The 26,037-nt window shown below is 52.4% G+C and overlaps 1 protein-coding gene across 4 annotated transcripts; it reads right to left on the bottom strand.

Moving 5' to 3' along the window:
• On the bottom strand, positions 1-26,016 carry MAP4K1 (mitogen-activated protein kinase kinase kinase kinase 1). Of its 4 annotated transcripts, XM_035284354.3 has the most exons (32): positions 25,860-26,016; positions 24,677-24,743; positions 24,447-24,504; positions 24,241-24,331; positions 23,118-23,182; positions 20,869-20,924; positions 20,732-20,779; positions 20,537-20,579; positions 20,369-20,441; positions 18,812-18,943; positions 17,340-17,402; positions 17,149-17,230; positions 15,960-16,076; positions 15,635-15,713; positions 13,895-13,950; positions 13,774-13,817; positions 13,649-13,696; positions 11,991-12,033; positions 11,392-11,554; positions 11,232-11,314; positions 10,101-10,185; positions 9,183-9,259; positions 9,030-9,090; positions 7,603-7,711; positions 7,442-7,500; positions 7,145-7,248; positions 5,887-6,061; positions 5,505-5,567; positions 5,204-5,293; positions 5,049-5,119; positions 4,044-4,099; positions 1-176 (listed from the first exon to the last, which is right to left on the bottom strand). In XM_035284354.3, exons 3-32 carry the CDS (start codon positions 24,463-24,465, stop codon positions 107-109), a joined length of 2,325 nt encoding a protein of 774 aa, XP_035140245.1. In that variant the 5' UTR covers positions 24,466-24,504; positions 24,677-24,743; positions 25,860-26,016; the 3' UTR covers positions 1-106. The 4 variants fall into 4 exon arrangements, with proteins under 4 accessions (XP_035140245.1, XP_078215421.1, XP_035140243.1 ...); XM_078359295.1 differs by lacking the exon at positions 25,860-26,016 and having other exon boundaries at positions 20,869-20,918; positions 24,677-24,901; XM_035284352.3 differs by lacking the exon at positions 25,860-26,016 and having other exon boundaries at positions 24,677-24,901.
• Positions 26,017-26,037: the final 21 nt, after the last annotated feature.

Raw genomic sequence — 26,037 nt, forward strand, 5'->3', positions numbered from 1 at the left:
GGAGGTTAAAGTCACGTTTATTGGGAGGTGAGGACATGCCATGACCACCAGTGTGCCTATGGGGGAGGGGGGTGCAAGGACTAACTCCTAACACCCCCCTAGGGACTCATTCCTGGATGTAGAGGTTGCTGGGAGCAGTAGGATCATCCACTGGGCGTGTCTCCACCACTACAGGCCTGCGGAAGGAAGGGAGAAGTCAGTTCATTTATTCGTTCATATGTTCATTGCTTCATTCATTCGCACAGTAGTTAATAGAGACTGTCCCAGCCCCATGCTGAACTATAGCAGTGAACGAGCAGATGTGGTTCCCGGCCTTGGGAAGCTCACATTCTAGAGAAGGAGGTCAACATGAATCAGTGAATTACATGAGGGCAAAATAGCACGGCATGTGTGGCAAGGAAACCTAACCCAGGAGATCAGCCCAGATTGCCCCAGAGAATGCACGGTGCAGCCTGAAGGAGGATTAGGAGGGAACTTGGTGAAAGGGGAGAACAGCCTGTGCAAAGCATTTGAGGCAGGAGGAAGGCTGGGACGTGGCTGGAGATGTCATGCCTTGTGAGCTGTGGCCAGGATTGAGTCTTTATCTTGAGGTCACGGGAGGATTTTTTTTTTTTTTTAAGACGGGGTCTCCTGCTGTCACCCAGGCTGGAGTGCAGTGGCACAATCTCGGCTCACTGCAACCTCTGCCTCCCAGGTTGAAGTGATTCTCCTGCCTCAGCCTCCCGAGTAGCTGGGATTACAGGCACATGCCACCATGCCCAGCTAATTTTTCATATTCTTAGTAGAGATGGAGTTTCACTGTGTTAGGCAGGATGGTCTCCACCTCCTGACCTTGTGATCCACCCTCCTTGGCCTCTCAAAGTGCTGGGATTACAGGTGTGAGCCACCGCATCTGGCCCACGGGAGGATTTTAAGCAGGGAGAGAGTGACACGATCAGACTTGGATTTTAAAATGACCCTTCTGGCATATCGAAAGGACACAGGGGATACGTAAAGTGCTTCCCACGGGCTAAATCTGAGATTATTTGTGCCTCAAAATAAATAATGACAAGGCTGGGCACAGTGGCTCATGCTTGTAATCCTGGCACTTTGGGAGGCCTAGGAAGGTGGATCATTTGAGGTCAGGAGTTTGAGACCAGCCTTGCCAATATGGTGAAACCCCATCTGTACTAAAAAATACAAAAATTGGGCCGGGCATGGTGGCTCATGCCTGTAATCCCAGCACTTTGGGAGGCCAAGGCAGGCGGATCAATTGAGGTCTCTTGAAAATTGAGGTCAAGAGATCAAAACCATCTTGGCCAAATGGTGAAACCCCATTTCTACTAAAAAAAAAATACAAAAATTAGCTGGGCGTGGTGGTGCACGCCTGTAGTCCCAGCTACTTGGGAGGCTAAGGCAGAAGAATTGCTTGAATCTGGCAGACGGAGGTTGCAATTAGCCGAGATCGTGCCACTGTACTCGAGCCTGGTGACAGAGCAAGACTCTGTCTCAAAAAAAAAAAAAAAAAAAATTAGCCAGGTGTGGTGTATGCCTGTAGTCCCAGCTACTTGGAACGCTGAGCAGGAGAACTGCTTAAAATCAGAAAACAGAAGTTGCAGTGAGCTGGGATCATGCCACTGCACTCCAGCCTGGCGATAGAGTACGACTCCATCTCAAATAAATAAAAACACAAAAACTAGCCAGGCATGGTGGTGAGCACCTGTAATCCCAGCTACATGAAAGGCTGAGGCAGGAGGATTGCTTGAACCTGGGAGGCGGAGTTAGCAGTGAGCTGAGATCATGCACTCCAGCCCAGGCGACAGAGCCAGACTCCGTCTCATAAATAAATAAATAGTGATAGCAATAGACTGTAACCCACAGAATACAATAAAAATGCATGAGACCAGGCTGGTATAAAGAAGGGATGGATGGCCGGGCACAGTGGCTCATGCCTGTAATCCCAGCACTTTTCGAGGCCGAGACGGGTGGATCACAAGGTCAAGAGATCGAGACCATCCTGGTCAACATGGTGAAACCCCCGTCTCTACTAAAAATACAAAAATTAGCTGGGCATGGTGGCGCGTGCCTGTAGTCCCAGCTACTTGGGAAGCTGAGGCAGGAGAATTGCTTGAACCCAGGAGACGGAGGAGGTTGCGGTGAGCCGAGATCGTGCCATTGCACTCCAGCCTGGGTAACAAGAGCGAAACTCCATCTCAAAAAAAAAAAAGAAGGGATGGAGAAGACACAGCCCTTCTCTAGAGTAGAATGCCAGCTCACACATGCAGAAGGAAAGATACAATCAGAAAATTGCCATTTATTGGTAGTAACCACCTAACAATAACAGATTCAGGGAAAAATCATCAATTGATTCTAAAGCTAGTGGGTGGGCCAGGCTGGTATCACACCTGTAATACCAACACTTCGGGAGGCTGAGCGCCAGGATCACTCGAGGCCAGGAGTTCGAGACCAGCCTGGCCAACATGGCGAAACCCCTGCCTCTACTAAAAATACAAAAATTAGCAGGGCGTGCTGACACACGCTTGCAATCCCAGCTACTCAGGAGGCTGAGGCAGGAGAATTGCTTGAAATTGGGAGGCAGAGGTTGCAGTGAGGCAAGATCATGCCACTGCACTCCAGCCTGGGTTGACAGAGCGAGACTCCATCTCAAAATAACAAGAAAAACAAACAAAAAACAACAAAACTAGTGGGTAAAAAATCTGATGAGAAACGGCATATTTACAGACTACGTAGTCTTAATCTCCCTCAAAACATATTTATTATTACAATGAAAACAGAGGCTAGGTGTGGCGGCCTTTGCCTATAAGCCCAGCACTTGAGGAGGCCTACACAGGTGAATCACTTGAGTCCAGGAGTTCCAGACCAGGCTGAGTAACATGGCGAAACCCTGTCTCTACAAAAAACAGAAAACTAAGCCAGGCATAGTGGTATGTGCCTGTGGTCCTAGTATCCGGGAGGTTGAGGTGGGAGGATTGATTGAGCCCAGGAGGTCAAGGCTGCAGTGAGCCACGATTGCACCACAGGACTCCAGCCTGGGTGACAGAGAGACCCTGTCTTAAAAATAATAATAAAGAAAAACAAAGGGGAAAAAAACCCAACTTTACAGTGGAGAGAACTGGCTGATTCTACCTTAACCAAATATCCAAGTTAATATCACCAGTAACAAGACGAACTAATATCACGTGTGCTTCCCGAAATGAGGCGCTGAGAGAAGCATCTTTCTGCAGTATTGCTGCCCCAAATGCAGAACCTGGAAACCTCCAACACCAGTCAAGGAACATTCTAGAAAACAACTTTCCTTTACTCTTGAAACAAGCTCATGAAAGACAAAGTAAGTCTGAATGATTGTTCCAGGCTACATAATAAAGAAACATGACTCCTAAATGCAGCCTATGATACTGGACCAGAAAATACATGTACGTTATCACAGGCATCACTAGGACAACTGGTGAAATTTGTTTTGTTTTTTTTAGACAGAGTCTCGCTCTGCCACCCAGGCTGGAGTGCAGTGGCGTGATCTTGGCTTACTGCAACCATCACCTCCCAGATTCAAATAATTCTCATGCCTCAACCTCCCAACTAGCTGGGATTATAGGCACGTGCCACCACACCCAGCTAATTTTTGAAATTTTTTTTTTTTTAATGCCCAAAGGGCCAGCTGAAGGCTCCCACTCATTGCAAGTCTGCATTTACATTGGGAGCAGCAGCGAATTTTTGTAGCCTGGGCAACAAGAGCAAAACTCCATCTCAAATAATTAAACAAACAAACTGCTGGGCATGTGGCACATGCCTGTAGTTCCAGATACTGAGTGAACCGTGTTCACACCACTGAGCTCCAGCTTGGGAGCACAGTGAGAAACAAAACAAAGAAAATGCTCCCTTGGCTGCAGTGCAGGGAATAGACTCCAGGGGGCAGGAATGAGGCAGGATGACCAGTTGACACCCTGTCCAGGCTAGAGATACCTTGCTAGGGACACCTCAGAATGCTCTCTTCACATCAGAAGCCCCTCCCAGGTCCTTCTGCTCCCCGCCACCCCACAACATACCTGGGCAAGCCGAGCAGACGAAAAGTGAGGGTAGGGTCTCTCAGTTCCTGTAGCAGCTAGGGAGAAAAAGTGTGCATCTCAGTGCCTGGAGGACATCTCCACTGTGCCCACAAACATGTCACCCTTAAAGAGAGTAAGGAGCCAGGCGCGGTGGCTCATGCCTGTAATCCCAGCACTTTGGGAGGTTGAGGCGAGCAGATCACAAGGTCAGGAGTTCGAGATCAGCCTGGCCAATATGGTGAAACCCCATCTCTATTAAAAATACTAAAATTTAAAAAATTAAAATAAATAAATAAATAAATAAAAATACTAAAATTAGTCAGGTGTGGTGGTGGGTACCTATAATCCCAGCTACCTGGGAGGCTGAGGCACGAGAATCGCTTGGACCCAGGAGGCAGAAGTTACAGTGAGATGCAGAGGTTGCAGTGAGCCGAATGCCACTGCACTCCAGCCTGGGCGACAAGAGTGAGACTGTCTCAAAAATATATATATGCCAGGCGGGGTGGCTTATGCCTGCAATCCCAGCACTTTAGGAGGCCAAGGCAGATGGATCATGAGGTCAAGAGATCAAGACCATCCTGGCCAACATGGTGAAACCCCATCTCTACTAAAAATACAAAAAATTAGCCAGGCGTGGTGGTGGTGCCTATAATCCCAGCTACTCGGGACGCTGAGGCAGGAGAATTGCTTGAAACAGGAAAATGGAAGCTGCAGTGAGCCGGGATTGTACCACTGCACTCCAGCCTGGCAACAGAGCAAGACTCTGTCTCAAAATAAATAAATAAATAAAATATACATACATACATATATTTAATATATATATACATATGTGTATTTTTTTAAAAAAATCCTGGCGCAAAGAAGGGGATCTGTCTGAACTGAAATTGGAAGATTCTTCCCTACCCAGTACTTCACACTCTAACTCAGGATTTCTCAGAGCCCATCTGATGAATGTGATGACTGAGGCTGGGTGACAGGGTGCAGGGCTTGGATGGAGGGGCTTACCTGATCCGAGCCTAGAGCCCACACCTGCACTCCATGCTTCCAGAAGGCCTGAAGCTGACCTCCAACCATAGCTGAGGAGAAAGCAATGCCCGTTACCCTTGGGGATCACTTGAGCACCCACCCCTGATCCTGGGCTGTCCCGTCCCTGCACAGACCCACGGCCTCCACTGCTTCTGTCATGGGGATCTCAGGTGTGGGAAGTCCCCGGACTGGTATCCCTTCCGGGGTCACTAGCTTCAGAGAGCCTGGAAGGGGGTAGAGAGAGGGTTTTAAGAACTGTGAGCAAGGCTTAGAGAGGCACTAAAGGACCAATCCATAAATTCAGTTTGAAGCTATGTGGGACAGGGGCAAGGCCGAGAGAGGCTCAGGGGGTTGTGAGACGTACGAGTGCGGAGGCAGAGATCTAGGGACCTCAGCTGGAGGGCTGGGGAGGAAGGGAGGGAGGAGGGTTCTTACCGTCCATCAACACCATCACCATATCCTCCTCTACCTGGGTCACCTGCACTGGTCCCTTGTGCTCTGTTTGGGGGTGTGCGTTAAGGACTGACCCCACCCTGTTCCCCTTTCCCCACCACCCCCAGAAGGCCAGTACCTCTGCTTTAGCCACCGCCTCAATTCCCAAGCAAGTAGGCTAAACCCTGCCTACCATCCCGATCTCACCCCATCAACAATCTCCCCCATTAACTAAAACCTGCCATTATCCCTTCCCCGCCCTTCCAGCCCTTTCTCAGTTCGGTAGTGCCTCAGGCCAAGTGAAGCCCCGCCTCCAGTCCCGCCCCCGGACGTGTAAGCTCCGCCCCCAGCAGCCTCGCCCTCTGCCAGACTTCGCCCCACTCACTGGTGCTCATCTCGCCCAGCCAGCAGGAGAGCGCGCCAAAACGCACAGTGTGGAAGAGCACCGACTTCCCCGACCGCCCGGGGCTCACGCCGATGCACACAGAGGGCAGCTCAGAACCTGGCCCGGTCAGCAGCGCGAACACGGACAGAGGCGTCGGCAGTGGGAACAGCACCTGCTGCGGGCCGCAAAGGGAGAGGCGGGCTCAGGGGTGGCTCAGGAGCGGGCCTCAGGGGGGAGTAGCTTGGAGCCGGCCTGGGACTTCCGAACCAAGGCCCTAAGTCTTGGAGGATGCGATCTAGAAATGTCATGGCTCACGCTTACAATCCCAGCACTTTGGGAGGCCGAGGAGGGCGGATCTCCTGAGGTCAGGAGTTCGAGACCAGCCTGGCCAACAGGGCGAAACCTCGTCTCTACTAAAAATGCCAAAAAATTAGCTGGGTGTGGTGGCACATGCCTGTAATCCCACTACTCCGGAGGCTGAAACGGGAATCACTTGAATCGAGGAGGCGGAGATTGCAGTGAGACAAGATCAAGCCACTGCACTCCAGCCTGGGCGGCAACAAAGCAAGACTCCCTCTCAAAAAAGAGGCCGGTAATCCCAGCACTTTGGAAGGCAGAGGCAGGCGGATCACCTGAGGTCGGGAAATCAAGACCAGCTTGACCAACATTGAGAAACCCTGTCTCTACTAAAAATACAGGCGTGGTGCCATGCGCTTGTAACCCCAGCTACTCAGGAAGCTGAGGATGGAGAACCGCTTGAACCCGGGAGGCGGAGGTTGAGGTGAGCCGAGATGGTGCCATTGCACTCCAGCCCGGATAGTAAGAGCGAAACTCCGTCTCAAAAAAAAAAATAATAATGTCGGTGGGGGTGAGGCCTGGTGCGTCCGTAGAAGCGGGGGAGTGGCCTCCGAGTGGGTGTGGCTTCCACGTGGGGGCGTACCACCTTGGCAACAGACGGGCAGGGCCCCAAAGATAGCAAAACCTGCTTAGAGACCCAAAGGGACAGGCCCTAAATGGGCTCTCCTAGGAGACCCAGGGAGTGGCAGCATTGAGCCTGAGGAATAATTAGGCCCAGGTGTGAGGGGCGGAGCTTAAAGATGAGGATGGCCACAGAAGGGCGAGGCTCCAGCGCAGACCGCAAGTGGGCGGGGCCTCGACGGAGGTGGGCCTTCATGGAGCTCTCGAGAGAAGCGCAAAGGGTGCAAGGCCCTTTCCACCCACTCTTCAGAGTTCCCAGCACCTTCCGAAGCCCCCTTACCCGGACGAGCAGGAATTTGTTCATGGGCTGGTACCACTGAAGCAGGACAACGGACGTCTCCAATGCCCCGCACAGGAATGGGCCCCCAGAGCTCGAACCCTCCGCTGCGACGTGGGCAAGGATGGGTCAGGATCAATGCCTTCTCCCCTCCTCGCCATCCTCCCACAAGGCCCACACTACCACAATCTTCTGGGCTCTTGACACGCTGCCTAAACTCTAACCTTCTTGGGTGGATGCAGCCCAAGCCCCGCCTCTGGCCCAGCCCCGCCCACTCGGCACACCGTGAAGCTCTCTCACCCACACAGCAAGCCCGGCAGCCTTTGGTGTCCTGGATCTTGGTGGAAACCATGTTCTTCCTGTAGAATAGGTAGGTGTGTAGCGGGGTAGGACGGAAGTAGACAGGGGTGGGAGTGGGGGAATTATAAGGCTCTGTGGTGCCATTCATTGGGAGCTGGTACCTTGCCAGTAGCCGGTGGGGGCTAATGTGAGCGATCGGATTTCCTGCTTTGGTCTCTTTCCGTTCTAGCAGGCCCAGGATGCTATGAGAATACAGGTGGGGGGTCTTTCCTGCAGTGTGTTTGTATGTGGGGGGAAGCAGGCAGTTATAGGATCCCAAATACCACTTCCTTTCCTCCATCCCTTCCCTGGGTCCCATTCCTTTGTCTGAAAATCCCAAGCCTGCAAGTTTCAAGTATTTTTCATTCATTCATTCATTTCTCACTCCACATAGATTAAAGGCCCATTGCAGGCCAGGCTTGCTGTGCTTGGCTCTGGTGAATATGATCTCTATCCTCGTGTTTGTAGCAACATCAGAAACTGTGGACATATAACCAGTCAGATGAAGTTACACATATTATAAAGTTTTAAGGCTGGATGTGGTGGTTCACTCCTGTAATCCCAGCACTTTGGGAAGCCGAGGCAGGGGGATTACCTGAGGTCAGGAGTTTGAGACCAGTCTGACATGGTGATACCCTGTCTCTACTAAAAATACAAAAATTAGCCAGGCGCAGTGTTGGCCACCTATGATCTCAGGTACTCAGGAGGCTGAGGCAGGAGAATTACTTGAACCCCTTGAACCCAGTAGGCAGAGGTTGCGGTCAGCTGAGATTGCACCATTATACTCCAGCCTGGGCAACAAAGCGAGACTCTGTCTCAAAAAAACAAAAAGCCAGGTGGGACTACAGGCTCACACCTGTAGTCCCAGCTACTTGGGAGGCTAAGGCACAAAAATCACCTGAACCTGGGAAGTAGAGGTTGCAGTGAGCCAAGATCATGCCATTGCACTCCAGCCTAGGGAACAGAGTCAGACTCGTTGGTCTCAAAAAAAAAAAAGACTAATTTAAGGCCAGGTGTGGCGATTCATCCCTGTAATCCCAACACTTTGGGAGGCCAAGGCAGGCAGATCACTTGAGGCCAGGAGTTTGAGGCCAGCCTGGCCAACATGGTAAAACCCCATCTCTACTAAAAATACAAAACGTAGCTGGGTGTGGTGGTGCACACCTGTAATCCCAGCTACTCAAGAGGCTGAGGCATGAGAATCACTTGAACCCAGGAGGCAGACATTGCAGTGAGCCGAGATCGTGCCACTGCACTCCATACAGCCTGGGCAACAGAGCAAGACTGTCTCAAAAAAAAAAAAGACTAATTTATTGTAGACACTACCTCAAAACTGACTTGAGAGGTGAGGACTATTGTGAACCCCATTTTACAGATGGAGAAACTGAGACTAGGGGAGCACAGTGAAAAAGTGGCTGGGATTTGAACCTAGGACTTTGTGACCAGGGAGTCTAAGTATTTTTTTCGGCTGTGCCCATCTACTTCGCAGCCCCCAAACCCTTGACCCCTTAACCTCTGACCCCATCCCACCCACTGCCCACAGCCAGACCTGAGAGAGACATGAGAACGTTGTTGATGGAGTACACCCACGTAGTCCGGCTAGGAAACAGCTGCAGGGAAGCAGGAGACACGGCTCTGGTGACACCCCAGCAACCCCCAACTCCAGCCCCTGCCCTTGCCCTAGCCCGGTATGGTTCCTCACCATCTCCAGTGTGGCCTCCTGGTCATTCCGATTCAGGATGAAGATGCCTTCCTCTGCCCCCAGGAGCAGGTGCTGGTCTGGAGGCACAGACAAGGATGCTGAGACCGACATCATCCTGGGGCCTCCCAGATCCCCACCTGTCTGACCTTAAACACTGGCACCCTGGCACCAGTTCTGACCCTCTACTCTTTCTCCAAACCAATACACTCAGCCTCTGTTTCCCCAAACATACAGTCCCTCAAGCCAGTCTCATTCTTCCTCCCTTTGACTACCCATGTTCTGGTGGTTCTTTCTTTCTTAATTTTTATTTATTTATTCATTTTAAATGGAGTTTCGCTCTAGTTGCCCAGACTGGAGTGCAATGGTATGATCTCAGCTCACCGAAACCTCTGCCTCTCAGGTTCAAGTGATTCTCCTGCCTTAGCCTCCCAAGTAGCTGGCATTACAGGCAAGCACTACCATGCCCAGCTAATTTTGTATAATAGAGATGGGATTTCTCCATGTTGGTCAGGCTGGTCTCGAACTCCTGACCTCAGGTGATCTGCCCACCTCGGCCTCCCAAAGTGCTGGGATTACAGGCATGAGCTACCACACCTGGCCAACCCATCTTTTTTATTTTTAGTAGAGACAGGGTTTCACCATATTAGTCAAGCTGGTCTTGAACTCCTGACCTCAAGTGATCCACTCCCTTAGCCTCACGCCTGGGACTACAGGCGTGAGCCACTGCACCTGGCTGCCCTCTACGCATCTTTGATCACCAAATCCTGTGTAATAAGCTCCGCCCCTGTTTTGGCCTGGCCACGCCCTGCCCCCATTAAGCTCCTCCCCCTCCCTACCTTTGTGCCTTATTTAGGCTCCTCCCCATCCCTGCTTTTGCTCCCCCATTCCCTGCAGGATCTCCTTGACCTGAATGCCCACCCTTAGTGGAGGGGTGTGTCCAGGCGGCTGTGCTGTGGATTCGGAGGGGACAGCCATTGAATAGCTTTACCAGAAGGGCGCATCCCTGGGCAGGCCGCGGGGACCCCGGCAGCAGATCCAGCAAAGAGAGCAGAGAACAGGAAGGAACAGTGGTTAAGACTCTGGAGCAAGAGTGTCAGGGTTCAAATCCTACCTCTTACCTTGGTGTCATTTCCCATAATCTACCTCTGTAATATACTTTTTCATATATTGAGTTTGCTTTTCAGTTTTTTTTTTCTTTTTTTTAAGTTTTTCTTCCACTATTCTAAATCATCAGCTTTTTTTTTTTTTTTTTTAAACAGTCTCACTGTTGCCCAGGCTGGGACCACAGGTATGAGCCACCACAGCCAGCTAATTTTTGTATTTTTAGTAAAGATGGGGTTTTGCCATGTTGTCCAGACTGGTCTTGAACTTCTGGCCTCATGTGATCCACCTGCCTCGGCCTCCCAATGTGCTAGGATTACAAGCGTGAGCCACCATACCCAGCCATCAGTTTTGTTTTCGAAGATGGAGTCTCACTCTGTCACCAGGCTGGAGTGCAGTGGCGCAATCTTGGTTCACTGCATGTACACTCCGCCTTCTAGGCTCAAGCAATTCTTCTTCTCAGCCTCCCAAGTAGCTGGGATTACAGGTGCATGCCACCACACCTGGCCAAGGTTGGAGTACAGTGGCGCTATCACGGCTCACTGCAACCTCTGCCTGCCGGGTTCAAGTGATTCTCCTGCCTGAGCCTCCTGAGTAGCTGGGACTACAGGCGTGTGCCACAATGCCCAGCTAATTTTTTGTATTTTTAGTAGAGATGGGGTTTCAGCATGCTGACCAGGCTGGTCTTGAACTCCTGACCTCTTGATCCACCCACCTAAGCCTCCCAAAGTGCTGGGATTACAGGCATGAGCCACCGCACCCAGCCTCAAATACCCTTTTAAAAATATTTAAAAAAAAAAAAAAAAAAAGAGCCAGGCACAGGTCAGTGTCGGGCACAGAGAAATGCTCAACAAATGTCACCTGTTACTGTCAGTCCTGCCACCCCCTCCTCACCCCACCAGGCAGCCCTGTTCAGAGGTTTGAGTCCTCAGCAGAGCTGAACCTCACCTTTCTCTTCATCTTTTCCTTCTTGGGGGGCAGAAGTGGGGGCTTATCAAGCTCTCGGGAGGGTGGGTTCCAGAGTGAGGGTTCTGAGAAGGGTTAGGCAAAAATCAGCCCCCAATACCCCCCACCCCTTCCCACCCTCCACCCCAGCCTGTCCCATTACCTGAATGGGCGGTGAGATGGGGGCTGCTGGTGGATGGGGAAGGCCCAGGACGGGGGCTGTGTGGTGGAGGCCCACTGGCACACCGGACAAGCACCCCCGGGCTCAGCTGCCCATCATCCCCTATACCCCCAGGACCCTCGTCTGATGGGGAACGGAACTTGGGCTTTGGAGACAGGAACAGAGTGTGGGGAAATACATCAGATGATCTCAGAGAGGGCGCCCTTTTGCAACTCCAGTCCCTGCCTCCACTAGAACTAAAAGCCATGGCTCTGACCCTTCCCACAACATCCTAGGCCCCCTCCAGGCTTCCCCTGACACCCCCAGCCTGGACATTAACACACTCTAGAAACTAATGGGTAAATGCTGGATACAGCAGGGGCTTCCTGGGACCAGCTACTGACCAGTGTCCAAGAGGCTAAATATTTTGAATCCCACCCTGATGTTGAGGGATGCCACTTCCAGATGCCAATGTAGCCATGATCCTGGTCTCCCCGACTCCCTGCCCTGGAGAGCCCAGTATCCCGGCATCTAAGGACCTGGCCTGCTGGCCCCCAGCAGCCCTGAGGCCCCATCCTCCCAGCTCTGGCCCAGGGCCTTACCTTGGGGGGCAGTGGAGGAGGTGTGTCCTCTGCAAGAGTGGGGCTGAAACACAAAGATGGGCTCAATCGCTGGGGGCCTGGGAAGCAAGGACTCAGGGAAGACAGTGTGGTTCTGGGCTGGAGGCCTGGGACTGGGGTTTGAGGTGAGGAGGCTTAACGGTGACTGATTCTGGCTGGAACTGAGGATTAAAGGATTAATAACCAGGCCAAACATGGTGGCTCATGCCCATAATCACAGCGCTTTGGGAGGCCAGGGCAGGAGGATGGCTTGAGCCCAGGAATTTGAGACCAGCCTGGACAGCACAGTGAGAAGCTGTCTCCACAAAAAAATTTAAAAATTAGCCAGACGTGGTAGGGAGCACCTGTGGCCCCAGCTACTCAGGAGGCTGAAGTGGGAGAATCGCTTGAACCTGGGAGGTTGAGGCTGCAGTGAGCCATTATCGCACCCCTGCACTCAGCCTGGGCACCAAAGCAAACCATGAGTTTGAGACCAGCCTGGACAACATGGCGAGACTCCATCTCTACAAAAAATGATTAGCTTGTCTCAAAAAATAGGATGAATAACAGTAACAGCAGCTCTTGGAGGTGGAGTGCCAAGATTGCACCACGGCTTGGCATCTTTACGCCACCCTAGTGACACAGGTGACATTAGCGCTGTGGCCCAGCTCTCCCTGTGCTGGCACCACACACAGGCTGTCACACGTGAGGGGTGGAGCAGTGCACGCGCCTGGAGCCTGAGTCTGCCTGTGGACTGCGGAACATGGGGGCCTGGGCTGACTGTTGCATCTGGATCTGGAGCTCAGCGTCTGGCCTTGGGGAAATTTCCAGGTGCCAAGTTTCAGCCTGAGAGTAGGCAAAAAGTCAGAAAAAGCTGAGGGCTGGGGCTGATGGCTGGGGTGGGTCTGGAGTGAGAGTGACATGTAGGAGGAGTTTCAGACTAGGACGTGGCTAAGGGTCCAGGGTCATGCAGGATAGATTGGGTCGAGTCAGAGATTGGAGCAGTGGTACATTCTAGAAGGAACTAGGGTGAGCTCTGGGGTAGAAAGCAGGTGAGGGGCTGACATTGGGGGTCAGGCCAAAGATTGTATCAGAAGGTAGAAGGGGCTGGGCACGGTGGCTCATGCCTGTAATCCCAGCACTTTGGAGGTCGAGGCGGGCAGATCATGAGGTCAAGAGATTGAGACCATCCTGGCCAACATGGTGAAAACCCGTCTCTACTAAAAATACAAAAATTAGCTGGGTGTGGTAGCATGTGCCTGTAGTCCCAGCTACTCGAGAAGCTGAGGCAGGAGAATTGCTTGAACCCAGGAGGCAGAGGTTGCAGTGAGCCAAGATTGCACCACTGTACTCCAGCCTGGGTGACAGAGCAAGACTCTGTCTCAAAAAAAAAAAAAAAAAAACAGAAAGTAGAAGGAAGGTAGGAGCTGGAGCTGGCATGAGGTTGGGCATCAGGGGTTGGAGGTGAAGGGTTAAGGGAGGTGGAGTTAGGGAACAGGGCCTAGGGAGCTGCACTGAGGGTCTGGTCAGGACTCAGGGCTCAGGGCTAGAAGACAGGCAGGGGTGCAGTGGGTTCAGGAGTAGAGGAAAGGTCATGTCGGGGGCTTATAGGAAGGTGGGGGCTGAGGTGGGGCCCGAGCCGCAGGCAGGGCCTCACTTACATGTCCACGTCGTCATAGTCATCATCGGACGACTCAGACAGTTGCTTCCTGAAGGGTGAGAGGTATGAGCCTTGGGGGCCTGGCACACATCCCAGACCCTCACCGCCCTCCCTGGGGTCCCTGACCTGGGGCTGCTGCTCTTGAGGTCTCTGGTGGGCTGTAGGCGAGCCTGTGGAGTAGGAAAAGGGTCAACAGAGGCCTCGGGGAAGCAGGGGGTGTGGTGGGGAGTGGAGGGCAGCATCTCACTGTGTCGGCTGGGGGTCTGGTCACTCCTCGGAGCTTCCTGAACTCCATGTGCCGCCCTAGGGTGGATGGGGGGAGATAGCCCACAGTGAGCTGGGGGAAAGGGCTTTAAGAACAGAAAGAGTAGAATTGGGGGATTTGCAGTCAGGATCTAAGGGACTGCAAAGGATCGTAGGGAACTGTCCCTTTCAGAGAGGGGTCTTGGTTTACAAGGGTCTCATTTGGGGGTCAAGTTTGGGATGAAGACCGGGTGCAGTGGCTAACGCCTATAATCCCAGGATTTTGGAAGACTGAGGCAGGCAGATCACTGGAGCCCATGAGTTTGAGATCAGCCCGGACAACATGGCGAGACCCCATCTCTACAAAAAATGATTAAAAATTAGCCAAGTGGCCAGGCAAGGTGGCTTACACTTGTAATTCCAAGACTTTGGGAGGCTGAGGTGGGTGGGTCACCTGAGGTCAGGAGTTTGAGACTAACCTGGCCAACATGGTGAATTCCTGTCTCTATTGAAAATACAAAAATTAGGCCGGGTGCGGTGGCTCACACCTGTAATCCCAGCACTTTGGGAGGCCAAGGCAGGCGGATCACGAGGTCAAGAGATCGAGACCATCCTGGCCAACACGGTGAAAACCCAACTCTACTAAAATACAAAACTTTGCTGGGCATGGTGATGTGCACCTGTAGTCCCAGCTACTTGGGAGGCTGAGGCAGGAGAATTGATTGAACCCAGGAGGCAGAGGTTGCAGTGAGCCAAGAACGTGCCAGTGAACTCCAACCTGGCACCTGGCGACAGAACAAGACTCTGTCTCAAAACAAAAAAAAAAAAGAAAAAGGAAGTATAAAAATTAGCTGGATATCGTGGTGTGTACCTATAATCCCAGCTATTCGGGGGGCTGAGTCAGGAGAATCACTTGGACCTAGAAGACAGGTTGTGGTCAGCCACGATCACACCATTGTACTCGGGCAACAGAGTGAGACTCCATCTCAAAAAAAAAAGCCAAGTGTGGTGGATAAGCCTGTAGTCCCAGCTACTGAGGAGGCTGAGATGGGAGGATTGCTGGAGCCCAAGAAGTTTGAGGCTGCAGTGAGTTGTGATCACGCCACCGCACTCCAGCCTGGATGACAGAGCAAGACCTTGTCACAAAAAAAATAAACAAGTAAGATTTGGGATCAGGAAGCTGGGGGCTCACTGTAATTACACAGTATTTATTTTCAGGATCCATTTGGGTATCGAGGTTCTGATGAGATTTCTGAGGTCTCCCTGGGGACTTTATGGTCATTTTCTTTTCTTTTTTTTTTTTTTTGAGATGGTCTCACTCTTGTCACCCAGGCTGGAGTGCAGTGGTGTGATCTTGGCTCACCGTAACCTCCACCTCCCACGTGCAAGTGATCCTCCCACCTCAGCCTTCCAAGTAGCTGGGACTACAGGTGTGTACTACCATGCCTGGCTAATTTTTGTATTTTTAGCAGAAACGGGGTTTCACCATGTAACCCAGGCTGGTTTCAACCTCCTGACCTCAAACAGTCCACTCACCTTGGCCTCCCAAAGTGCTAGAATTACAGGCTTGAGCCACTGCACCCAGCCTCTACAGTAATTTTATGGGTCAGGTGCTGATGAGATTGGGTCTGTTACAGGATCAGATGAATACTGAGGGTCTCTGGTGGTCCGATGGTAAGGGAAGGGTATCTCTTAGGTCTATTATAGAGTCAGGTGTCCCCAAACATAAGGATTCTCTACTCACGACAGCAGTCTGCATCGGGGATCCCCAGAGAGCTGGAGCGGTGTGTGGATCTGATCCGCCGGGGGACAGCAGGGGGTAGCTGGGCAGAGGGGCAGCCACGTCAGGGCTCAGAACCCCAAAGCAGCCCCCTACCCTGCCACTGGGTCCATCTGCTCTCTTGTAATCCTCTGGGCACACAGCCTTGTATACCAAGTTCCCCATCTTCCCACCCTGCTTTCCCCTTAAGAGAGGTGGCCAGAAGCCACTCCTTTCTCAGGCTGGGCAGCAGGCACAGCCTAAGAAAGACCAAGAGGTCCCCAGTGCTCTTGTCAGCCAAGGCTCTCACCTCGGGCTCCTCATCCTCAATGTCCCCGATGGAGGGTCCTTTTCCGGGATTCTTCAGTTTGTCAAGAAGATCTAGGATGAGGCCTCGGTTCAGCCCAGGCTGGGATACCAGTTGATGCTGGGGGAGGGAAGAGGTGACCGTGTCCAGAGGGCTGGTGTGGACAGAGAGGGCTGCTGCAGGGCCTTGGGGATGGGCTAAAGGAATCTGGGCAGGGAGAAGGAGCCAGTGGAGGGAGAGCATGGGGAAATCCAGGGAACTCAGAGGCCTGAGGGGATTTTTTTTTTTTTAGACAGTTGCTCTGTCACCCAGGCACAATCTCGGCTCACTGCAACCTCCATCTCATGGCTTAAGCAATTCTCCTTCCTCAGTCTCCCGAGTAGCTGTGATTAGAGGCTCATGCCACCATGCCCAGCTAATTTTTTTTTTTTAAATACAGGGTCTCACCCTGTCACCCAGGCTGGAGTACAGTGGTGCTATCTCGGCTCACTATGGCCTCCGCCTCCTGGATTCAAGTGATTCTCCCACCTCAGCCTCCCAAGTAGCTGGGATTACAGGCATGCACCACTACACTTGGCTAATTTTTGTATTTTTCCTAGAGATGGGATTTCACCATGTTGGCCAGGTTGGTGTTGAACTTCTGACCATAAGTGATCCACCTGCCTCAGCCTCCCAAAGTGCTGGCATTACGGGGATGAGCCACCGTGCCCAGCCAGCCTGGGGGATTCTAAGAAATTTCAAGGAATTAGCAGAATTTAGGGTTCTCAGAGTGGGGCTGGGAGAATTCCAGAATTGTCTTGGAAGAGACAGTGGTTCCCCAAGGATTCAAGAGGACACCCAGGAACAAGTCTTGAATCCCTTGGGAATTTGTGAGTCCAGCAACTCAGGGGATCTTGGAAAGGTCTGGAGTACAACCTGGAGTGTCTCTGGTGGTGGGGGCTAGTCCTGGGAAGTTCTGAGGCACTAGGGACTTTGGAAAGCCCTTAGGAGCTCCGTGGAACAAAGTTATCCATGTCCTCAGATACGAGGTACGTGAATCATTTGAACCTGGGAGGCGGAGGTTGCAGTGAGCCAAGATCGTGCCACTGCACTCCAGCCTGGGCACCAAGAGTCCATCTCAGGAGCTGTGGAAGGCCCCGGGGAATCCTGGGCTGGGGGGCTGCGGGGAGCTTCCTGGGGAAGGGAGGGTTACACTGAGCATCTTGGTGGCGCCGGGTCGTTTCTTGGGGCTTTTAGTCAGGGTGACTTTGACGAAGTTGTGGAAGGCAGCCGACCTTGGGAAGAAAAAGCCAGGTTCTGGGTGAGGGGACCAGAGACCCTCCCATCAGGCCACCCAGCCCCAGCCCTGCCCTCGCTCCCCTCCCTCCTGTCACCCTCTCATACCATTTGCCTTTTTCCTTCAGTCGGGGAGGCTGGTAGCCACTCTTGGTCATGAGGAAGAGAACTCTGGAATGGTAGGGAAAGGACATGGGGCTCAGACCCTCAAGGGGCCAGACCTCATGGCTCGAGGGGTTCCTAGTAGCACTGAGGTCAGCAGAGGGCAAAGTGAGAAACAGAATGGAAGTGAGTTTTGGGTTTTGCAGTGCACCAGGGTGGCTCTCCTAGGGGAAGCCATTTATGGCGGATGGAGCTACGGCAAGGCCAGGTGCAGTGGCTCGTGCCCGTAATCCCAACACTTTGGGAGGCCAAGGTGGGAAGATAGCTTGAGCCCGGGAGTTGGAGACCAGCCGGGCAACATAATGAGACCCTCATCTCTACAAAAAAAAATTTTTAAATAGCTGGGTGTGGCAATGCTCGCCTGTAGGACCAGCTACGTGTGAGGCTAAGGCAGGAGGATCATTTGAGCCCAGCATCCAAGGCTGAAGTGAGGGATGATCATGGATGGCGCTGTACTCCAGACTGGGTGACTGAGTGAGATCCTGTCTCTAAAAATAATAATAGTTGGCGGGGTGTGGTGGCTCACACCTGTAATCCCAGCACTTTGGGAGGCCAAGGTGGATGGATCACGAGGCCGAAAGATCAACACTATCCTGGCCAACATACTGAAACCCCTCTCTACTAAAATACAAAATTTAGCTGGGCATGGTAGCACGCACCTGTAGTCCCAGCTACTTGGGAGGCTGAGGCAGGAGAACTGCTTAAACCCGGGAGGTGGAGATTGCAGTGAGCCAAAATCTGCCATTGCACTCCAGAGCAAGACTCGAGCCGGGTGAGGTGGCTCATGCCTGTAATCCAAGCACTTTGGAGGCCAAGGCGGGCGGCTCACCTGAGGTCGGGAGTTCAAGACCTGCCTGACCAACATGGTGAAACCCCGTCTTAAAAAAAAAAAAAACAGAGCAAGACTCCATCTCAAAAAAATAAAAATATAAAATAAAATAACAAAAAAATAAATTGCTGGGCGCAGTGGCTCACACCTGTAATCCTAGCACTTTGGGAGGCCGAGGTGGGTGGATCACCTGAGGTCAGGAATTCAAGACCAACCTGGCCATTATGGTGAAACCCCATCTTAAAAATTAATTAAGTAAATAAATAAATTGAATTAAATTAAATTTTATTTATTTATTTATTTTTATTTTTAAAAGATGGGGTTTGACCATGTTGGCCAGGATGATCTCGATCTCTTGACCTCATGATCCATCCACCTCGGCCTCCCAAAGTGCTGGGATTACAGGCATGAGCCACCACACCCAGCCTAATTAAATTAAAGTTTAAAAATAGAGCTGAGGCACATGCTAAGGTAGGCTCAAGTGGCAGTCCCTGAATTGGGTATCCCTGCTGTGGAAGGCAGAAGCTGAGGTGGCTTCAGGTCAGGGCTGGGCAGGATCTCTGGGCCTGGGGACCCCAAGCCTGCCTACCTGAGAGGGTGCACGTCAAAGAGCGGTGGCTGTAGCTCCGCCAGCTCGATGGCCGTGATGCCCAGGGACCAGATGTCACACAGCTCATTGTATCCTCCCTTCAGGGCCACGGCTGCCACTTCTGGAGCCATCCTGAGGGCAGACATGCTCAGAGAGCCAAAGGTAGCATCGGGACAGAAAAGGGAGGAGGGGCAGAGAAGGAGAAGGAGGTGAGGGGAGACGCAGCACACAGAGAGTCAGACGGAGAGACAGAGGGATAGGAGTAAAGACAGACAGAGGCAGATGAAGACGAAGACGCAGGCCAGGTGCAGTGGCTCTCTCCTGTAATCCTAGCACTTCGGGAGGCTGAACAAGGAGGATGGCTTAGGCCAAGAAGTTTGAGACCAGCCTGGGCAGCTTATCAAGACTCCATCTCAGTGGCTCATGCCTGTAATTGCAGCACTTTGGGAGGCTAAGGTGAGCAGATCACCTGATGTCAGGAGTTCAAGACCAGCCTGCTCAATGTGGTGAAATGCTGTCTCTACTAAAAATACAAAAATTAGCCGGGCATGGTGGCATGTGTCTATAATGTGAGTATAAGCTACTCAGGAGGCTGAGGCCAGAGAATTGCTTGAACCTGGAAGGCGGAAGTTGCAGTGAGCTGAGATCATGCCACTGCACTCCAGCGTGGGTGACAGGGCAAAACTCTGTCTGAAGGAGAAAAAAAAAATAAGCCAATCTCTACACAAATTTTGAAAATTAGCCAGGTGTCATGCTGCATACCTGTGGTCCCAGCTACTTGGGAGGCTAAGGCGGGAGGATCTCCTGAACCCAAGAGTTCTAGGCTACAATGAGCCTTGATTGTGCCTCTGCGATCCAGCCTGGGCCACAGAGTGAAACCCTGAATCTAAAAACAAACAAATAAACAAAAAGATAGCAAGGCAGAGACAGAGAGTGAGAGAGACAGAATGAAGAGACAGAGTGAGAGACAGAACAAAGAGACAGAGAGTGAGAGAGACAGAACGAAGAGACAGAGAGAACAAAGAGACAGAGAATGAGACAGAGCGAAGAGACAGAGTGAGAGAGACAGAACGAAGAGACAGAGAGTGAGAGAGACAGAACGAAGAGACAGAGTGAAAAAGACAGAGTGAAGAGACAGAGACAGAACAGAGTGAGAGAGACAGAAGAACAAAGAGACAGTGAGAGAGACAGAGTGACAAGACAGAGAAGAGACAGAGTGAGAGAGACAGAGCGAAGAGACAGAGAGGGAGAGAGACAGAATGAAGAGACGGAGAGTGCTACAAACTGAGCTAGAGGAAAAAGACAGAAATGGGTATAGAGTGACAGAGAAGTCAACATAAAAATCAACACAATCACCGAGAGGAACAGGCAGAAAGAGGCAGAGAGAGAGAGAGAGAAATGGAAAAGTCAAGATAGACCCAGAGAGAACGAAAGAATCTCCAATGGAGAAAGGAAGAGACAGGGGCACGGAGCCAGGAAGGAGGTTCCCAGGGAACCAGGGTGGGAAAAGCCACTGGCCCACACTCCACCCCTCGCTGCCCGCTGGGCGCCCCTCACCAGTAGGGTGTGCCAATGAAAGAGAGGCGTCTGGCCAGCGTCGCCCCGATCTGGGCCGAGATGCCAAAGTCAGCTGGAAGCAGAGGGAGACACAGTGATCTGGGGTCCACTGTGCCTCCAGCCCCTCAATCAGCCACCCCTCAATCAGCAACTCCCAGCCTTACTCACCCAATCTGACCTCCCCAGCATCATTGATGAGGATGTTAGCTCCCTGGGAAAAGAGGGGATATGGGAGGCTGCAGAGACTTTTTCCCCAGCCCAGTGCTACCCCACCCCGCAGCTCAAACTACCCTGAGCCCCCCAAATGCCACTCCCATCTCCTGGGCCCCACCCTCCAACAGCACCCCTGTACCCCCAGACTACCTTGATGTCCCGGTGTATCTTCTTCTGTGAGTGCAGATAGGCCAGTCCCTGGGAGAAGGGTGGACAAGGGTGCTGTGAGTGTCTGGGGGCTGGAGTGGGGCCCACCCCCACCCAAGAATCCCCAGGCCTCTCCTCACCTGGAGCACTTCCCGGCAGACATAGCTAATCTGGAGCTCTGACAAGGAGCCTGTCACTGCAAAGGTCACCCCAGCCAGGCCAGGCATTGGATGGGAGCCAGGGAACCTGGGCTGGGGAGTCCTGCCCCCCCACACCAGCTAAGAGGGTGCCACAGGGAGATGGGAAACAGGATGAGATCAGGGGAAGGGAGAGATGGTGGGGTGGTCAGTGACAGAGAGGCAGTGATGCGAATAAAAGAGGCCAATAGGCCGGGTGTGGTGGCTCACGCCAGTAATCCCAGCACTTTGGGAAGCTGAGGCAGGAGGATCACTTGAGGTAAGGAATTCCAGACCAGCCTGGCCAACATGGTAAAACCCTATTTCTACTAAAATATAAAAATCAGCCAGGCATAGTGATGCATGCCTGTAGTCCCAGATACTCAGGAGGCTGAGGCAGGAAAATCTCTTGAACCCGGGAGGCAGAGGTTGCAGTGAGCTGAGATCGTACCACTGCACTCCAGCCTGGGCAACAGAGCGAGACTCGGTCTCAAAAAAAAAAAAAGTAAGCAAGATACTTATTAAGTAGAAAATGATCTAGTTCCTCAGATGCTGATAGACAGCAAGAAGAAACATAAAGCAAGACAGATATGCGTAGGAGGGGCTATGACATTTCCCACAGGTGGTCAGTCAGGGCTGCTCTGCGAAGGTGACAGCGGGCGAAGACATGAGGGCTCCCACTTCGAGTGGGACCAGCAGCAACAGCAAGTGCAGGGCCCCGGGGTGGGAGAGTCCCTGGTGGGTCTGGAAAGCCACAAAGCGGGTGCGGCAGAGTGGAGGAGGAGGAGGAAAGTGGGAGGAGGTGAGGTCAGCCAGCCTGGGTGGACCCCGATGAGAAGTCTGGGCTTCTCTTCCGAGGGAAATGGAAGCTGTGGGAGGGTTCTGAGCAAGGGCCTGATGTGACTTTGCTAAATAAAGAAAGACGCAGAGACAGAGAGACAAAGAGAAACGGGGGCAGATTACACATGACACATGGAAGGAACGGAATTGAAAAAACAAAGAAAATGAGACAGAGACAAAGACAGGGGTCAGAGAGCAAAATGTCAGGAAACAGACACGTTTGGAAAGACAGAGATCCGCCGGGCATGGCTCACGCCTATAATCCCTGCCCTTTCGGAGGCCAAGGTAGGTGGATCATGAGGTTAGAAGTTCAAGACCAGCCTGGCCATGATGGTGAAACCAGTCGCTACTAAAAATACAAAAATTAGCCAGGCCTCGTGGCTGGCATCTGTAGTCCCAGCTACTCAAGAGGCTGAGGTAGAACTGCTTGAACCTGGGAGGCGGAGGTTATAGTGAGCCAAGATCGTGCCACTGCACTCCAGCCTGGGTGAAACAGTGAGACTCCCTCCATTCTCAAAATAAAAAAAGAAAGAGAGAGAGAGAGAGAGAGAGAGAGAGACTCAGAGGGGTGATGAGGGAACAACAGACAGGCAGAAGAGAGACAGACAGACAGACAGAGAGGCCGTCAGAGCTCAGGTCTGTGGGATTCATTTCCTCTCTGGGGGCCTCACTTTCCCTCCAGAGGACTTCTTAATGAAGTCTTTCCTTTTCTAACATTTGAGGTCTAGGGCTGGAAGGAGTTAGAGGCCATATATAATATATATATATATATTTATATTATATATAATTATATAATATATATATTATAATATAATTATATAATATATATATATTATATATATATATATATTTTTTTTTTGAGACAGATATTTGCTCTTGCTGCCTAGGCTGGAGTGCAGTGGTGCCATCTCAGCTCACTGCAACCTCTGCCTCCCATATTCAAGCGATTCTTCTGCCTCAGCCTCCGAAGTAGCTGGGAGTACAGGTATCTGCCACCACGCCCAGCTAATTTTTTGTATTTTTAGTAGAGACAGAGTTTCACCATGTTGGCCAGGCTGGTCTCGAACTCCTGACCTCAGGTGATTCGCCCATCTTGGCCTCCCAAAGTGCTGGGATTATAGGTGTGAGTCCTTGCACCTGGCCCAGAGGTTATATTAAAAAAAAAAAAAAAAAAAATAGGCACAGTGGCTCAAGCCTGTAATCTCAACACTTTGGGAGCCCAGGGCAAGAGGATCAGTTGAGCCCAGGAATTTGAAATATGGCCCAGAAAGACAGTTCCCATGAGACACACACACAGCAACGGAAGAGGTGAATTTGGGGGTGGGGGCATGGGGGTGGGAGGGGTGCCTGGGTCCCCTTGTCCCTTCTCTAACCTTGGTAGATGTCCTGGAGAGAACCAGCCCCGCAGAATTCCATGCAGATCCAGAGTTTCTGCAACCTGAAGTGGTTGGAGAATCAGAATAGTAAGAGCAGTGCTACATTCTTATTTCCAGGAAAGCCCCTGCTTTGCCTCTGTCTTGTTCTAGCTCAGTAATGTAACAACAGCTCTCATAGCTCCATCTCTCCTGTCTACCAGAGTGAGGTTGTTTCATTCCCATTTTACAGATGAGGAAGTTAAGGCTCAGAGAGGAAATGTGGGGGGGGTGGGCAACTCAGCTCGAACCTAGGTCTTTAGGTGGGACCCCTCTGCCGTCCCATGCCAACCCAGGAGACAGGGAAGAGATCTCATGGGTTGTGGAGGTTTGGAGGGGATAGCGGGGCCCAGGACACCTGTTCTGGGGAGCAGAGGTCATTATTGGGGCATCTGGAATATTAATTTGGGGATCAGGGAATTTAGGAGTTTAAATTAAAGGAGCAGAGCGTGAAACTGGGGGAAGCAAAGGGCAGAATGACGAGAGATTGGTTTCAAGGAGGTTGATTTCAGATTCAGTTATGAAGAGATCAGTTTGGTGTACTCTTGGTCAGAAATGTGAATTCAGGATTGGAGATGAGATTAGAGGCTGCTCGAAAAGTGGGACTTAGGAGTGGGGATCGGGTAGGGTTAGGCCAGTTAAAAATAGGGGTCCAGGATGGGAAGTTGGGTTATGGTGAGAAATGGAGGTTCAAGGTTAGAACTGAGGGTGTCAAGGACGGGCACGGTGGCTCATGCCTGTAATCCCAGCACTTTGGGTGGCCGAGGCAGGTGGATTAGGAGGACAAGAGTTCAAAACCAGGTTGGCCAACATGGTGAAACCCTGCTCTACTAAAAATACACAAATTAGCTGGCTGTGGTGGCGGGTGCCTGTAATCCCCACTACTCAGGAGGCTGAAGCAGAAAAATGCTTGAACCCGGGAGGTGGAGGTTGCAGTGAGCCGAGATGGCACCACTGCGTTCCAGCCTGGGCAACAGAGCAAGACTTCGTCTCAAAAAAAAGAACTGAGGGTGCCCCCATCAAGAAACAGGGGCTCTGAGTTAGGGGCTGGGCTGGGTGCCAGGGTGGGTCTGAGGTTCATCACCAGAGATAACTCCCATGGTAGGCCACGATGTTGGCATGCCGGCAAGTTTTCAACATGAGGATTTCCTTCTGAAGGGTGGAGACATCGTCGTCTGGAGGGCGGGAGAGAAAAGGCAGCTTGCACAGAGAGAGCTACGGGAGGTGATCCCAGTCTCCCAGGAGGCCAAGCTGGGGACGCGGGGAAGGAGCTCCGGGTTCCCTCCTCACCAGGCTCCATCTTCACCATCTTCAGTGCCACCAGGTCCCCCGACACCTTATCTCGAGCCTTGCAAAGGGGAAGTTGGCAGTCAGGCAGATTCCATTTGCCGGAGTCTCTCCTCAGCATCCCTGAGTCAAGGCCAAGGACTGGGACCCCCCTCTTGCAGCCTCCTCCCTACCGAGGCCTCGCCTTAAAGGTCACTGGTTTAAGGGTATTGGGGATGGAGGGGCTTCCTCACCTTAAAGACTTCCCCATATGTGCCGCCACCCAGTCGCTGCAGCAGGTCGTAATGGTCCCGGGGGTCTCTATTGAAAATGTCAGGGTCCACGAGGTCCATCCCTGGGGGCCGGAGCTGGGCCTGCGCCCAGGGGCCAGCAGGGCCTCAGGGCTCAAGTTCTGGCACCTCCCTCCGTCCCCAGAAGCCCTGCAACCGCCTTGCCTCCGCGGGCTGTGGCCTCCCCCCACCCCACTCTCGCTTCCTGCCCCAGCTGCACTGCAGGGCTGTGCAACGGGCTCCACCCCCGTCCCCTGGGCTCTGAGAGCCTCTGAGGGGCAGCTTGTCTTGGGACCCAAGGGACCATCCTTAACCCCCAAGGCCCGGGGCTGGATGTAAATGTGATGCAAATGATCTTAATCGTAACTTGGGGTAAGGGGTGCCTTGGAACCCCCGCCCCCGTCTCCTAGAATGGCTAAACTTCTGCGGGGTGCTTGAAGGTTTGGCCACGACCTGAAGGCGGCAAGTCTGCACAGGGATGGCTATGCAGTGTTCATGCCTGTTCACCTGGCACAAACGTGCACTTAGGTTACCTCCTCTGCAGTGCGCAGGCGTGTAGACGTGCATATGCCTAGTTATCTGTGTGCACAGTACACATGTGGATGTACCCAGGGCATATACCTCCACATACATGGCACATAACTGTACAAAACCTGAACATAATATAATTCATGGCTGTACAGCTGGGACGCTCTCCCTCATCTCCAAGACCGGAACCTAATGGAGACGGGGCGCGATCCGGGGAAGTCCAGGAGCCCTCACCCCAGCCCCTGCCCTGCAGAGAACAATAGCTTCGTGGGACCCTCCTCCTGGAGCTGGGGACCAAGGGCCGGGACTTGAAACTGGAGAGCTCAGGATCCTGCACCGGGGGCCCAGGCCTGAGGCAAGAGGGACCGCAAGAGGGCATCTCCCTTGGAACTTGTCCATGACCTAAAGGGAGGGCTGCGGCGTGCATTCCCGCAGGGCTCGGTGGCTTTATGGCCGCACGCAATACAACGCGCGCGCACGCCGCCAGCGCTCCGGCAGCTTCCCGGGGACTTCGCGCGCGCACGCTCCCGCGCCCCCGGCACTGGAACTGGGACTGTGAGGCCGGGGAAAAGCTTAGCCCCGCCCCGGCGCCACGAGAGGCGCCTGCGCATTAGGATACAGTAGGCTTTTTCTCACGCTGTCCGTCCAGCTCTAGTGGAGCGAATGCGCACGCGCCAATTGCGCCTGCGAAGAAGTGTCATTGCCGCCGGAAAGTGTGGCGGCTGCTGCGAGAGCCTTTCCCTTCACTGCCCCCAAGGAGCTGGAACGACAACAACGACGTCGTTTCCGTTTCCATC

This window comes from Callithrix jacchus, chromosome 22 (genome assembly GCF_049354715.1).
Source record: "Callithrix jacchus isolate 240 chromosome 22, calJac240_pri, whole genome shotgun sequence".
NCBI classification, from domain to species: domain Eukaryota; kingdom Metazoa; phylum Chordata; class Mammalia; order Primates; family Cebidae; genus Callithrix; species Callithrix jacchus.

Excerpts from the sequence above, each read along its gene's own strand:
- MAP4K1 (XM_035284352.3), bottom strand. The coding sequence starts at position 24,775 with ATGGACCTCGTGGACCCTGACATTTTCAATAGAGACCCCCGGGACCAT. Across the intron at positions 5,568-5,886 it reads GCTGGGCGAGATGAGCACCA|AGCACAAGGGACCAGTGCAG; the intron begins GTGAGTGGGGCG and ends ACCCCCAAACAG. Across the intron at positions 5,120-5,203 it reads AGAAGCAGTGGAGGCCGTGG|CTATGGTTGGAGGTCAGCTT; the intron begins GTCTGTGCAGGG and ends CTTTCTCCTCAG.